We start from the raw sequence: 14,517 nt of genomic DNA, 5'->3' as shown, positions 1-14,517 counted from the left end.
GGGGTTTCATTTGTAAGAAAAAAACAAATTTTTATAAAGACAAGCAATTATGATTAAAAATTATTTTTATTTATATTAAACACGAGGACGTGTTTAAAATTAAAAATTATATGTAAAAATAAGCCTTTTCATATACATAAGTAATAATTCCTAAACTTTTCCTAAGTTAATTTAGGACCTGCTAAATTTAAGAGAATTTAAAAGAGATATTTTATAACAAATATTTGAATAGTTTAATTTACAAAAAAATCTATAAAATAAAAAAATAGTTATTTTATACCTTACTATTATAATTAGTTTAATTACTGTGTATTTGCTGTCAGTTTTTGCTTCTCCAACAAGGCATCCAAATCCCGGATATTAGTACCATGAGCTTTTGTTATATGTCGACATAGACCCCGATAGTGAGCATAATCTTTACCACAAGCCTTACACACAAACTTCTCTCCCGTATGAACATTTTTGTGTTGATTCAATAAGTTAGTATTGGTAAAAGCCTTTCCACACACATCACATACTTGATCCCGTATATTTGAATGGGTCTTTTTGTGATCGGCCAAATTTCTGGGATAAGCAAAATGATGACCACATATATCACAAACATGTTTACGTTCAGCAGGATTACTTTGTTTATGCTCTTTCCGATGTTGTTTGGCGTCTTGTATAGAGGGAAATGTTATTTTACATATTTGACAATTATACTGAGCCATAGAAGCAGCCGAGGGTTCTTGTCCGGACTCGTGTACTCTTACATAATGTTTGCGTAAACTACGCGGATTTGAATAGATATTATCGCAAAGAGTACATAAACATTTCGTTTTGTTGTGGGTCTGCAAATGTTGTCTTAGCAATCCGCGATGTGTAAAGCCTTTGCCACATTCAGGACACACATGATCACGTATATTGTTATGATTTTTCATGTGATTGGTTAGCTGATGTTGGGTATAGAAACTATCGGCGCAAAGCTCACAGACATAAGGTTTAGAGCCATGTTTTATAACATGTCGATGCCATTCCTTTTTGCTGGGAAAAGATTTATCACATTCATTACACTGAAAAGGACACTCTTTCGTATGTCGCCTCAAGTGACAAACAAATTCTTTTTTGTGCGTTAATTCACGCGGACATAGCATACACTGGAACGGTTTGGTGCCTTCATGTCTTGATATATGAAATTTATAGGCGTAAATATCCGTAAATGTTTTTGGACAATAATTACATTTAAAGGGACCCACATGTGGCAATAAAAATTCCATTTCTTTGTAAAATTTATTAGTGGATTGATAGGGTCCCTTACTATTACTTGCCATATAACGCATCTTATTCGTATTCTCCTCTCTAGCCATTTCTATAATTTCCTCTATTGTATTTTGCATAATATCAATATTGAAATCTTTTAATTCATAAAGTCTTGAAAAATCATTGGTTATTGTTTTTAAAATTTCTTGCTTATTTATAACGGATGTATGATAAATATTGTTTTCATTCCAAAAACATTCATTTTCTCTAAATAGCTTAAGTAATGTAAGAAATTGTTCATCATTTAATTGTTTGCAAATACCGCTTCGCTGAAAAATAAGGGGAAAATAATAGTTTGCATATAATTTACAATTTTTAACTATAAAATTCTTCTTCCGTCTCAATTTTCCTTACCAATTTATTATCCTTTAAATGAGGTTCTAAAAATTTCAATAAATCATAGAACCACAAAGGTTTATACGTTTCTCCCTTATCTATTAAACGCGAATAATGTATAAATCTCAACTTAAGACGTTTTATTATACGTTCTATTTGTTGCTGTGTTGCACTAATTTCAAATTTATCATTAATTTCCTTTAATATAATTTGAAGTGCTCTTTGTTTTTCTGGCGAACTTCGTTTCTTGGTTTTATATTCCATGTCCCATAAAAGACTTTGCTTTTGATAGGCATTTATAACTGCTTTAATAAATTCACGATTTTTGGTAAAACGTTTTAGATTAGTTTTCTTATTATCTTCAATATTTGCATCCAATAATTCAATATCTTCGTCGTCATCATTATTATCCTCGTTATCTTGGTCAGACTCCTCATTTAGGTATTCTTCGGTATTATCATCATTATCATCAGTGCTGACTTTATCTGGCTATAAATTGTAAAGGTTTCTTTATGAAGAATGGCAATTAATTTAATAAATTTATATGTTTGTTTTTACCTCATAATCTTCATCACTGCTATTGTCATCATATTCAAACGGATATATTTCTAAAATCTCATTGCCTTGATTAACATCATTATTATTATCAAGTTTACCAACCGTGTTTAGGTTATTACCATCGTTTTCATTAGTTTCAGAAGGTTCCTCTTTGATAGCCGTCGGTAAAAGATCACTATAATCATAATGTTGTTCATCTAAAGGATCCTAAAAATTACAATATCTACATATTTAACAAAACACTCCTAAACAACTTTTAACAATATTACATTTTCACCAATGCTAGATGTAATTCCTTTTACTGTATTTGTTTCAATTGTTAATGCTGCAATATTTTCATTATTTATTGAATTATCTTCGTTAAGCTCCTCCTCTTTATATATATTTGATGAATTATCATCTAAGGATTGATGGGCATTATCCAGATGTTGCATGAAGTCTTCCAATTCCCAAGATATATCTTTACAATAAATACATGATAAAAACATGTATTGTTTGTCACTAATAACTGGTGATCTATAAACCTCACCACATTTATTAAATTTATCCAAGGATACAGATCCTTGTTTGGATTTAAAATCCATTTTATTACCACTTTTGTTTGGAAAAACAATCAAGTTGAAAAAATCTATGTTTACGTCTTCAAAACAATAACAAACTATAACAACTCTGAGGTTAACAATATAACAGTTTGTCATATATTCGAGGATTAAACATACTGCACCAATAGAGAACTGTCGTTGTGTTTAACGGCGTTATTTAATTTATAAAAAGTTTATTTTTTTAAATATTATTAAATTAATAATACTTTATAATGATATTAATGAAACATTACCAAATATCAAGCTGTATCAAATGAAGTGTAATCTGATAAAAATATAAATATTTATCTTTTTAAACTTAAGTAAAAACATAAAGAAAATAAATTAATTAGTGCAACTTTGGATTTTTATAAATACTTACTATTGCCAGATTTTAAAACAAAAATATTATTTTGTTAATTTGACGATTTTGTCTGCAAATTATATGGCATCTATGATAGCAAACTCTTTTTCAAGTTGTTATTATTGTTGAAAAATAAACAGAAATCTGAATATTATAATTAAATAATAATAGTAATTCAAAATAAAAATAGCAATTCAACATTTTCAAAATGACAACTCTTCAACATTCGTCAACCAATCAAAATAATAAAAAATCTATTAGAAAATGTACACTAGCAAGTAAAAGTTATTGCAACTTGAATAGAAAATGTGGAGAAATAACATTCTACACTCAAATGGACAAAAGAGTGTATACTCTAAATTGTTTGTATTGTCCTCAAATTTGTTTACAATTGGACATATTCATCAATCATATGGAAAAGGAACATGATGAAGACTTAATAAATGCCCTACAAATGAATAAGGATGAAAATGAATTACAAATGTACAACATGCAGAATGACAATTCTGAGGATTTACAAGAAAATGAAACCACAACTTTTAGTAAAGAGGTGAATTTGTTAAAACACTGGGTCTTATTCATAATAAAAAAACAACTACTAAGTAACGAGCTGCTATCTGTGCCTTATAGGAATTTTCACAGATATTTAGTTCGTTTAAAATTTTGGTTTAGGAGGGATCTGTGTGTACACACAACACTCGTAGACCCTTAGAGTCTATTGGCTTAAAAATCTTCCTCTTATGGAAATTTACACAGACAGCAGCTCGTTCATTACGTATAAGGCCGTTAACAAGTATAATAGTTTAAATCCTTAAAAACTTAAGTTTAGTTTTATATATCTATCTATCTGTCCTTAAAATTTTTAATTTATAAATAAATTTGTATAAGATAATTTTTGTAATGCATACACATTTGTTACAAAATTTACAAAAAATAAATATTAAATTTACAAAATTTTTATTTTAGCCCGATGAATCTAATCAAGTTTCAATTAATGATCCTTTGGAAGATGATAATTCAACAAGTGCATTGTCTTTAGAATGTTCTATCAAGAATGAGAAAATAGATTACGACACACCAATTCAAACTATAGTTGATGATAATATGGATAATTCGATATGTAAAACTGAAATACATATAGATGATGAAGAGGTAAGTTATGAAAAAATATTACAATTTTTGTTGGTACAAATCAGGTTAAAAACATGATGATTAAGTTTTTTTTTATAATTCATAAAATATTGGGGGAAAATTAAGCACATTTAAATTATACCTAGTCATCTAAAAATGAAAAAAAAAATTAAGAAAAAATTAAATAATAATCTTTAATTAAAATAAAAATTGAATGAAATGTTGGACAATTTCTTAAACAAGAATGATTGTTTAAATGTAATTGTTACAGATTTCATTTTGTATTTTTCGGAGCCTGTGTACTCTAGAGTACTTAAATACATAAATCCTCATATGTTCACAAAGCTGATATCTGATCACAAGTAGTAATAAAAACAATACAGTTTCATAGAATATAAATAATGAAAAATATGTATATAAAAAAACGGGTCGACATAGAGATAACTTTAGTGAAAAATTCTGATATCTATAATGGAAAATGCTTCAGTGAAAACACAAGCATTATGAGAATTAAAAATAATATTAATGGTTTCTTATGAAACAAATGGGATTCTTATGAGCTAGTTCAAAATCAAGTTGATTATTTGCTCACTCAAAATTAATGTGTAAACAAATATTATATGTACATATTATTAAAAAGGAAGTTCTTTAATATTGAAACAATTTTCCATATTTTCTTTATAACACATTAAGGAAAACAATAATCCAAAAACTAAAAGATACCAATTTGGAGAAAACTTAATCCTACATGGTAAGTAATTGAAATATACATAGTATTATATAAATCTGTTTAAAAACATGGTTTAATCCACAGACAATCCAAATGCAACCCAATGTTGTCAAATATGGAAAAGGCTGTGTGATGCAAAATTTGAGCAATTAACAGGTTTGTTATTAAGATATACAGACAATGTAATTATAATTATGGTAACATTAATTTTTATTTCTAATTTTCAGAATCCGTTAAACAACTAAAAAGTTCTATCGAGGAGTTGACAGGTACTAACATAAAATATATATTTAAAGTGATTTAATAAATCGAATTAATTTTCTCATTGCAAATGCAGCCAATATTGTGCAACAAAATATTGTAGTAATGGAAACACTTGCCACACAAAAAGAGTTGACAGAAAGGTCATTAGGCAATGATAAAGTTGAGGCAAATATTAGAAAAGTCTTTCCAATTCAGACTGCAGATGAGTTAGAAGACTGTAATGCCAAAATAAATGAAGCAAATCGTACAGCTTACGTAAGAATTTTGTTATTTTATCGCGATGTTTTTTATAAGTTTTATCCAAATAAACTATTTTAGATTCGCTGTATGTCATCTCTACTTAAAGGACAACTTCATAAATCGCTTACGGCAATTTTTTCAGTTAATTTAATTGTTGCATCAAATATCGATGGAGTACATGGCAAAGTTTCGCTTAAAAGTTTTAAAAGACTTTATGATATTTTAATGGGTAAATAAAATATTTATTTTCTTTATTATACCCTTCACCTTCGTGATAAGATGTATAAGTTTATCATTTCCCTCAAAATATTCGCTGTTATATCATATGATGTTTCCCAAAATATTTTGGGTTTAGTGTTGTCCGTTCGTGAGCTGGGCAGTTTTCAAGAAAATATCCTATGGGGGACACAATTTTTAATGTTCAGTTCAATATTTTACCCAGTTTCAAAAAATCTTTGTTTAGTTTTATGATGGTTCCCAAAATATTTCTAGTCCTTATAGATAGCGGAGTCGGATATATTTTGTGTGTATGTTGAAACCAGTTTTCAGAAGACCCCATATATCTGTGAGATCCGAATATTCAATATATATATATATATATATATATATATATATATTATATCAGACGTGCGTTTGGGAAGAACGCTATTTAAAATCAGCAAAATGGATCCATAAATAACGGAGATATGAGCAAAATTCCGTGAAACCTCTGAAAATTTCATCAAAAATATGGTGCATGCAAAAAAAAAAAATTAAACATTAATCCCAATTATAACAACTTGGCAATAACTAAAGGTAGGATTGCAGATAATTAATTTCTAGTCATTTTAATTGAACTTTAGTTAAAGGACATCGGTAAAGCACACGGAGACCTTTCCGCCAGCTTATCTCCCCGTATAAATATAATAACGAGATACAAATTATCGGAATTAGTTATTGCCAAGTTATAATAATGGGCCTTAGAGCGGGTTTATGAGATGGCAATCAAATGCCAATTAACAATCAGATTAGTTAATCTAAAAATAAATTTAATCCAATGTTAATCTCCTTTGATGTTTTTGAGTACAAGATTAAATTTCGCAGTGTTGCCATACAAAACAACAGAAAACGTCACTGTTTGTTATCAAAACAATGTATATTTTATAAAAAAGAAGAAGACAATTGTAAATTTAATATTTTGCATCAGCTATTTACACTTTTGCATTTCGTGCTTAAGTTTAAACCACCTCCATTGGGCGCTTAAACTTGCAAACAAAATTAACTAATTGAGTACTCAAAAACATCATTCGAGGATTAATCTTAATTTAATCGCTAATATTTCACCTAAATATTGGCCCTTAGAGTCCTAAGTTAATGAAAATCTGTAGAAAAGGATTTTTTGTTCTATGATTGGTACTTTTTGGTTGAATGAAATTCTATAAAAGGGGGCTTTCTGGTACTTTTTTCGTTTCACATTTTTTAAACACATCGTGGTGAATGGTGTATAAAAATCGACACAGCAGAATATGGAAATCTTACTTGTTTTTTTTATTGGCATTTATCAATTATTATTATCTGTTTCATTTGGTAGATTCAATTCGTGCCAACGGAGAAGAAAATCCTGAAAAAGAGATTAGGCATGCTTTTAAATTAGTTAAAAAGCGACATTTTCAAGCAATGTGCGTAAACAAAAAGAAAGAATCATCAGGAAATAATAATTAGGAAGTAATGCATCTGATAATTAGCGGGCTTAGTATGGAAAACTTTTATATGTTAAACTCTTATGTATATTATATTTAGAATGTAAAATAGATATAAGATTTTTATATTATTATATTAATAAATGCATTTGTTTAAAAACATAAATTTAAAATGTAAAATGTAATGCATTTTTAAATTATAGCTGTATTCATAAAACCTAATTATTAATTAGTCAATTTCTATATTATAAGGAATAATTTTCTTTTAGTTTATATTTTGAAGTTTTGTACCAAACTATAATTTTTGTAATTTATTATTTAATTTTTGTATATTTAATTTTTTTCAAAACTTCAATTTTAAAATTTTATTTATTTTTTTTTTTAATTTTTATGGCTGTTTTACAATTTTGAAAAAATTTCGTTTGCATAGTTTGAAAATGGCAAAAAACACTTTAGTCTCATGAAATCCAATGTTATGGTTTTTTTTTTCGATAAAGCATTAAATTCTAAATAGGGACATAGAGCATGATTTAAAAAATAGAAGGTTGTTTCAATTTTATTTTTCTGACAAGAAAGGAGATATTTGAAGTTTAATTTTTTGGAAATATTCAAGGAAAACGTTGCCACATTTAGGAAAAGGGTTAAATACTTTAAGAAATTTTTAAACAAATATGTGCAGTTTATAAAAATTAACTAATTATAACAGTATTTAGAAGCTTTTGCCAATTTTACACATTATGTAGATCAAAAGCACATTTTTATGCAACCCTCAAGTTATTACATTTAAAAATCTTTTATAAACAACTTTTCGTTTTTTTTAATACCTTTTTGTTATTGTCAATTTAAAGTATTAGGAATCGGGATATTAATAATTATATGTTAATTATTAACGTGCAAGTTATTTTCTAATTGGTCATACATAATCGACACGTAAAAAGGACCTTCTCTGGAGGCTAGGGTAAACTGTGGCCAAATTCTGGGTACAAATTAATGTCGAAGTGCTTGACATGAACACTTGCCATGTTAGCTTATTTCACGGTGGTCTTTTTCAACCACTGGATAAGCTTCTCTGACACACTCATTAGAAAAAACATCCGACAGACTCACTCTAGGAATACGGGCGAATGAGATCCGCATACCCCTACATCCATCCCGTATCATCACTTAACACCGACTCATTTTTAACGCTTAGTCCCACAGACACTCCTCTGTGTAGTATATGTTGACTTCGGGATATATCATCAAGGTAACATGCCCCTCGGGAGAAGCTATGGGTACTAAGAACTAGTATTAAGCAAATAACGAGCTTATAACTTGTTAAACAGCATTCCAAAAGTAAATTTGTATAAGGGTTAGGTGAAACCGCGGACTGATATTACCTATTAGTACCTATGAATACGTATGTATGTATTTCGAGATTTGTGAGATTCCAAATGGTTTTCCATGTTGTTGCAACATCGAAGTGGCTGCAGTCATTTCAACACTTTCGACTTTCTTGTATTCGTTGAATTTCAGGCCCAAATATGTCGTTTTTTGTTAAAATTATAACAAAAATTTCAATTTTTAATTAAAATATTTTTTATTTGAAATGTGTACACATAAGAAAATTTTTTTAATATATGGTAGCATTATTTTAAACATAAACTTCAAATCGCCTTTATTGTCAGATGGTTAATCAGGTTGACATAGGAAGAAATTGAAACTATCATCATGTTATTTACTGGTTATCTGAACATAAAACAAAATCCTATTAAACTAATTCTTCAAACTATGATATGAATCAATTATCAAAAATAAATCTTGTAAGATGAATACTCATTATTTCATTACATTTACAAACCAGTGTTTTTTAAACCATTGCATTATAAAAGTGTGGTGGAAAATATATAAGTATTCAATTTCTACCACTTTAATGGAAATAGAGGCAAGATATCAGTATTGAAACAGTTGTAATACCGGTATTGATTTGGCAATGTTACCTTTACACAGTGGTTTAGAAACTTTTATTTTTGGAAATAATTCGGTATCTCTGGAACTATTGGATTAATCGCAATAAAATTTTACATGTTTGGTGCTTTCGAGTTGTAGGCGATCGAGGGCGGAATGGGGGCCCCTGAAAGTTGATCACCTCGGGTAATATTTTTTCTTTTTAAATCGCTATAAATCCATTTATGATCTGAATTAGCTGAGAAGATCTACAAGAGATACGATTACATGTGAGGGTTATCTCTTTTGTTTAAACAGATATTTAGGTTTAATTTTTTTTATTCATAAAGTTTCCCAATCTATTTTTAGTTTTTTAAATGTGGTGGGCCTACAGAGGGTCGTAAAATGTTTTAAAAATATCCTCTAGTTTTCTGACAAAATTCTAAATAGAACAAAAAAACTCCTCAACAGTCATCTTCTATATATGCAAACATATTTTTTCTAGATCTTCTCAATGATTAGTGGCCTTAGATCACCTACAACTGTCAGCTCCAAACGTGTAAAATGTCATTGCGATATATCCAATAGTTCCAGAGATACCGAATTATTTCCAAAAATAAAAGTTTCTACATAAAATGTTTCGACATAAAATTTTTAATATTGCAGTACATTTAAGATATTAGGTAGGTAGGTAGGTAGGTTGATAGGAGGATGTATACATCAAATCCGAAGAAATACACCTAGGCTACTATCGGGCCTGTTGTACGCTCCTTATCATGAAAAAATGGGAACTGAATGAATTATTTTTCAGTGTTCATAAACTCAGTTTCCTGAACGTAATTCCTAAGAATCTTCCAATCAGTGTTAGTCAGGAATGTTATTTCCGGAATAACATCACTACCAATATACTTGGATCTAACTTCGACGAATGCCTGGCAGTGGCAAAGAAAGTGCTCCAGAGTTTTACTATCCTCTCCACATGCTTTACATTCGTCTGAATCCGCACGTCCAATTTTGCATAGATGTGCTCGTTCTGTGTGTTCACTCAGAATACGTACCATCGTACTAACTTTAGACTTGCTCATTTTGAGGAGATTTTTCGTCTTGCTCTCATCAGGGTCACCCCATAGGATCTTCGTGGTTCTACCCACTGTTTCATTATTCCAAGAGGCCTTATGGGATTCTCTCTCATATTTTTAGTTCAGCTTTTGTTGCGTCGAATGGTTTTGCGTTTGTTAGGTTAACTGCCTCAAGCTCCCTTCCCTTTAAAGCTATTACATTCGCCCTTTCGTTACCGACTACTCCCGAGTGGGCTGGTGCCCATAGGATGTGAATTTTTGATATTGCACATTTTGTCTAAAGCAGTTCACCAGATTATTAAAGCGTAAGCTAGAATTGGTCTAATTACACTTTTATAAAGCCAATTTGTCATAGTAGGACTAAGACCCCATTTCATGCCTATAGTTCTCCTACAAATCGCCCAGTAGCGATGTCGCTTGTTGATCCTATCCTCTATGTGGTGTCTCCATTTTAATTTCCGGTCGAGGATTACACCTAAGTACTTAACTTTGTCTGTCACTGCTATCTTCTTGCCCAGGAAGCAAGGTTCAGTATACGTAGAAATTTGTGTCTTTTGAAGAGACAGATTTCCGTTTTTGCCCGGTTAACATTGAGGCCTCTCGGTTTAGCCCAGCTCAAGGCCGTATTCAGAGCCTCCTCAGCTCTTCTATACAAGTAATTTGGATCCTTTCCCTTTAAAAGTATTACGACATCGTCTGCATAGCAGACAGGTCTAAGTCCTTTCTCGGTTAGGGTGATTAGGAGGCTATTAATCGTGGTAACCCAGAGTAAAGGTGACACCCTGTGGTATACCGCGAAATACCTTTTTCCTGATAGTTATATCGTACATCTCGCAGCTTATCCATCTGTTCCTTAGCATGTGGTTGATCCAGTTACGGAGCACCCGGTCAACATAAAACTGGTCTAGGGATTGGATAAGAGTATCAGTGTGCACGTTATTGAAAGCGCTTTCGATGTCAACGCATACCGCCAGTGTATATAGTTTGTTATCAAAGGATGCACCTATGTATTGGACAACTTCGTTTAAAGCGGTTTCCACCGATCGTCCCTTTACATAAGCATGCTGCTTAAATTTTAGGTCTTTGTTGCTTTTAACCATCGACTATCCGTTCCAAGGTTTTAAGTAGGAAGGACGTAAGACTTAACGGTCGATAAGACTTAGGTGTCGAATAGCTAGGTTTCCGTGGTTTAGGTATAAATATTACCCTTGCAACCTGCCATTTAATGGGGGTATATGTGAAATTCAAGGATGCAGTGAATATTTGTGAAAGATATACGGAAACAAGTCCCGCCTCCATCTGTAAAAGCGCCGGGAAAATTGATGGATCACAGAAAAGTTTACAGGAGTCTCTTTTGGCTTTACGAACAATTTTCTTATATTCACCAAGTTTACTACGATACTCACCCCAGTATACTGCGGTCTTTTTACTTCGTGCCCGGATAAATAGTTTGCGAAGAGTCTTACCAAGGCACTTGTGAGCATTTCTATTTTGGCGTCTATGTCCAGTTTATTTCGACATTGAAAAGTGTCCTGACATAAACGGTTCTTTAGAAAGGAACCGAACATTGTCCATTAAGTTTTAGACTTACTCCGAAAATTTATCGGCTTTGGTGGCGGCCGTAGTATTTTTAATCTTATGTACCGATGGTCAGAAAAGGAGTGCTCGTCCGAAACTCTCCAATCCTGAATTTCGTTTATAAGCTCTTCTGAACATATAGTTATATCTAATACATCTTCTCTGATTCTATTGACGAAGGTAGCTTTATTACCTAAGTTCGATGTGATCAAGTCTTTAGTATTAAGGAAATCCATAAGGGCTTGTCCCCTGTGATTGGTGTTTGTACTACCACCAGTTACATGGTGGGAGTTGCCATTACAACCTATTACAATTTTCTTATTATACCCTACACCCCTTTAGTGGGGAGGCTATATTGGGTTTGTGCTGATGTTTGTAACGCACAATAATATTTGTCCTATACCCACCTTAAAGTATACCAATCGGCTTAGAATCATTTTCTGAGTAATCAAACTACAGGTCGCAATTTTGAAGATAATTCAATGAAATTTGGCACATGATCTTCTATGGTACGGGAGACGAAGCCTATTAAAAATGGTTAACATCGGTTCATGATTTCACCTAGCCCTCAAACAACTGAACCCGACAAATAGGGCTTTCAAGTTCTAGCCATTATGACATGAATTTTATAATTATAGGGTCTCATTTGACCATAGCCCCTATACAAAGCCGCTTTAAAAATTTAACTTAAATGTCCACAATTTTATTCAACAATAAATGGCTTAAGTATATCTGAGACAAGGTACAATTCAACTTAAATGCTTTATTATGAAAACTAAATCACATTTTATTTTTGTAACAAGTGAAGGGTATTATATGGTCTGCCTCGCCCGACTATAATTTCTTACTTGTTTTTCCTTTCCCAATTTTGTACAGCACTGTCTTCTGGAGAGTGAGTGATTTCCTCCTCGCTTTTAGGATTTGACTCCTCAAAATTACCAGTACTTGCTAATGATGCTTTGGGTACCGTCTTAGGTGTTTTAGTTTCCTTATCGGGACCGGTTTCGACATCCCTTTCAATCGGCTCCTCCGAAATTTTGGAAAGGGCAGCTGCACTTTCTTTTGACAAGTAAGTGTTGCCTTCCTTGCTTTTAGGATTTGACTCCTCAACGTTATCTGTAGTTGCTACTGATGCTGTGGTCTTAGGTATTTTAGTGTCCTTTTCGAGGCTTGTTGTAACAGCCCTTCCAATCGGCATCTTCCCAATTTTGAATATGACAGCTTTAGAGGCGAAGTAAGCCCTACCTTTATTCTTGGCAAGACTAGCCATAGATTTCTGGTCGATACCTATTACAAATAAAGTTCCCTCAGGTTCTTCTTTCCTGTAAAAGACATCCCATTTTTCCACGGCCAGGTCAGCATTTTGACCACCAAGAATTTCCAGTATACGTTCATTAGCCAGTTTACTGCCCACCAAGTTCTTTAGTGTGCTAACACATTGGTGAGATGCAAACCTCATCAACATCACGCCCATGCTGAACTCGCAGCTCACGATCTCTATTGGTTGTTTGCCCTTTGAAGCGATTGCATGGTCCACTATCTTATTGTTCACCAGATCTTCTGTCTTACTCTGTTAGTCTATTGGAACTCTATTTTATTGGCATCGTAAACTGCATAGCAGAGATCTTCCCGGTGTCTTCTTCTGGCGTAAGATGGCTGCTCTTTTCCTTTTCCACTGTCTAGCCTCTCTTTCCTCGCTTGTCGGGGCTACCTTCGTGGTTGATTTCGCCGACGTGATCGTCTTCGGAATATCTATCTTGGCGTTGTCACCCTTACTCTCAGGATTCTGACTTGAGGTTCCTTTGAGTGAAGTATGGCTTGGCTTCGACTGTGTGTTAGAAGACGGGAGCTCTTTTTCTTTTTAGGTTTATTCTCAGTTGTCAACTTTTCGGGAGACCTGATCCTCTTTGCCTCAGATCTTGTGAGAGAGTCCGATTTTTCCTTTGGAGTGTCGTTTGATTGACTAACTATGATTTCCTGAAGCATCTTTTTCAACTTACTCCTCTGTGCTCCAGATAGTCTTTTCTTAGTAATAGGTAGTTTAGCTATGCTATCACTCACCTGTTTCACCATTTGCTCTACTTCATCCTTTTTGGGATTTGCTATAATGGTGTTGTTATTATCATCTGAGGATTCAGAGTCGGAACCCTCACCTATATTTAAAGGCTGAGGTAGCTTAGAGCTTTCTCCGAATACATCCTTCTCTTTCACCCCTACGTTTTTGCCAATGGCATGCTGTACACTCGACGCATTGTCCGCCACGGAGGCCAAGTTACCCACCTCCGTAGTAGTATTTTGCTCACGATTGCAGGATGACGACGACACGTGACTCGCGAGTGGATCAACACTTGCCGCCGGTACTGGGTTATTTAGGCCCTGCACCGTAACTTTCATTTTTTATTTTTATTTTCCATGTTGTTTTTTCCAGTTTTTTCGTCCGCGGGGAATATAATATTCCCATGTGGTGGACAATCTGCCCTCCCTCAGCTTGAGTGAAACTAAAACTGGGGGAGGACAGATGGTCCATCACCACTCCCTATCCGCCACCCGGCGACGCGCTCGGTAAGAAAAACGGGAAAACTCCCCCGAGATTTATTTAGGATATTAAATGCAAAAAATACTATACAAAATTAGAAAATTCACATAGAAATTCTAACAACGATATCAGCCTCAAATTAGGAGATTGGATATTTTTAGACAAAATTACAAAACAAGTAAGAAAGTATAGTCGGGCGTGACCGACCATATGATA

The 14,517-nt window shown here is 32.6% G+C and overlaps 2 protein-coding genes across 6 annotated transcripts in view; one reads left to right on the top strand and one right to left on the bottom strand.

The window, feature by feature from the left end:
- Positions 1-47: 47 nt before the first annotated feature.
- Positions 48-2,868, bottom strand: LOC119601736 (zinc finger protein 383-like). 2 transcript variants are annotated; one of them, XM_037952872.1, is made up of 5 exons: positions 2,723-2,841; positions 2,463-2,653; positions 2,194-2,400; positions 1,654-2,124; positions 48-1,568 (listed from the first exon to the last, which is right to left on the bottom strand). In XM_037952872.1, the coding sequence occupies exons 1-5, from the start codon at positions 2,775-2,777 to the stop codon at positions 303-305; spliced, it is 2,190 nt and encodes a 729-aa protein (XP_037808800.1). In that variant the 5' UTR covers positions 2,778-2,841; the 3' UTR covers positions 48-302. The 2 variants fall into 2 exon arrangements, with proteins under 2 accessions (XP_037808800.1, XP_037808799.1); XM_037952871.1 differs by having other exon boundaries at positions 2,463-2,868.
- Positions 2,869-3,205: 337 nt separating this feature from the next.
- The window catches only part of LOC119601737 (zinc finger protein 177-like), a 29,107-nt gene continuing 17,795 nt past the window's right edge, over positions 3,206-14,517 (top strand). The window contains exons 1-8 of one of the 4 annotated variants that reach the window (XM_037952876.1): positions 3,221-3,688; positions 4,105-4,290; positions 4,963-5,020; positions 5,084-5,155; positions 5,227-5,268; positions 5,337-5,518; positions 5,582-5,732; positions 7,074-7,362. In XM_037952876.1, the coding sequence (XP_037808804.1) occupies positions 3,347-3,688; positions 4,105-4,290; positions 4,963-5,020; positions 5,084-5,155; positions 5,227-5,268; positions 5,337-5,518; positions 5,582-5,732; positions 7,074-7,204 (1,164 nt within the window). In that variant the 5' untranslated portion in view covers positions 3,221-3,346 and the 3' untranslated portion in view covers positions 7,205-7,362. Of the gene's footprint in view, positions 3,689-4,104; positions 4,291-4,962; positions 5,021-5,083; positions 5,156-5,226; positions 5,269-5,336; positions 5,519-5,581; positions 5,733-7,073; positions 7,363-14,517 lie in introns of those variants that run through there. The other 3 variants (XR_005231265.1, XM_037952875.1, XM_037952874.1) reach the window with 3 other exon arrangements.

This window comes from Lucilia sericata, unplaced genomic scaffold (genome assembly GCF_015586225.1).
Source record: "Lucilia sericata isolate MDLA Ls3-8-SP2 unplaced genomic scaffold, ASM1558622v1 Contig000187F_arrow, whole genome shotgun sequence".
Lineage (NCBI taxonomy): Eukaryota > Metazoa > Arthropoda > Insecta > Diptera > Calliphoridae > Lucilia > Lucilia sericata.
This window is presented reverse-complemented; position numbering and strand designations above follow the sequence as displayed.

What these genes read in the sequence shown, in the direction of transcription:
- LOC119601736 (XM_037952871.1), bottom strand. Translation starts at nt 2,777, where the DNA reads ATGGATTTTAAATCCAAACAAGGATCTGTATCCTTGGATAAATTTAAT. An exon ending in GCAGTGATGAAGATTATGAG is followed by an intron (nt 2,125 to 2,193) that starts GTAAAAACAAAC and finishes TACAATTTATAG; the next exon opens with CCAGATAAAGTCAGCACTGA. An exon ending in ATTTAAAGGATAATAAATTG is followed by an intron (nt 1,569 to 1,653) that starts GTAAGGAAAATT and finishes CTTATTTTTCAG; the next exon opens with CGAAGCGGTATTTGCAAACA.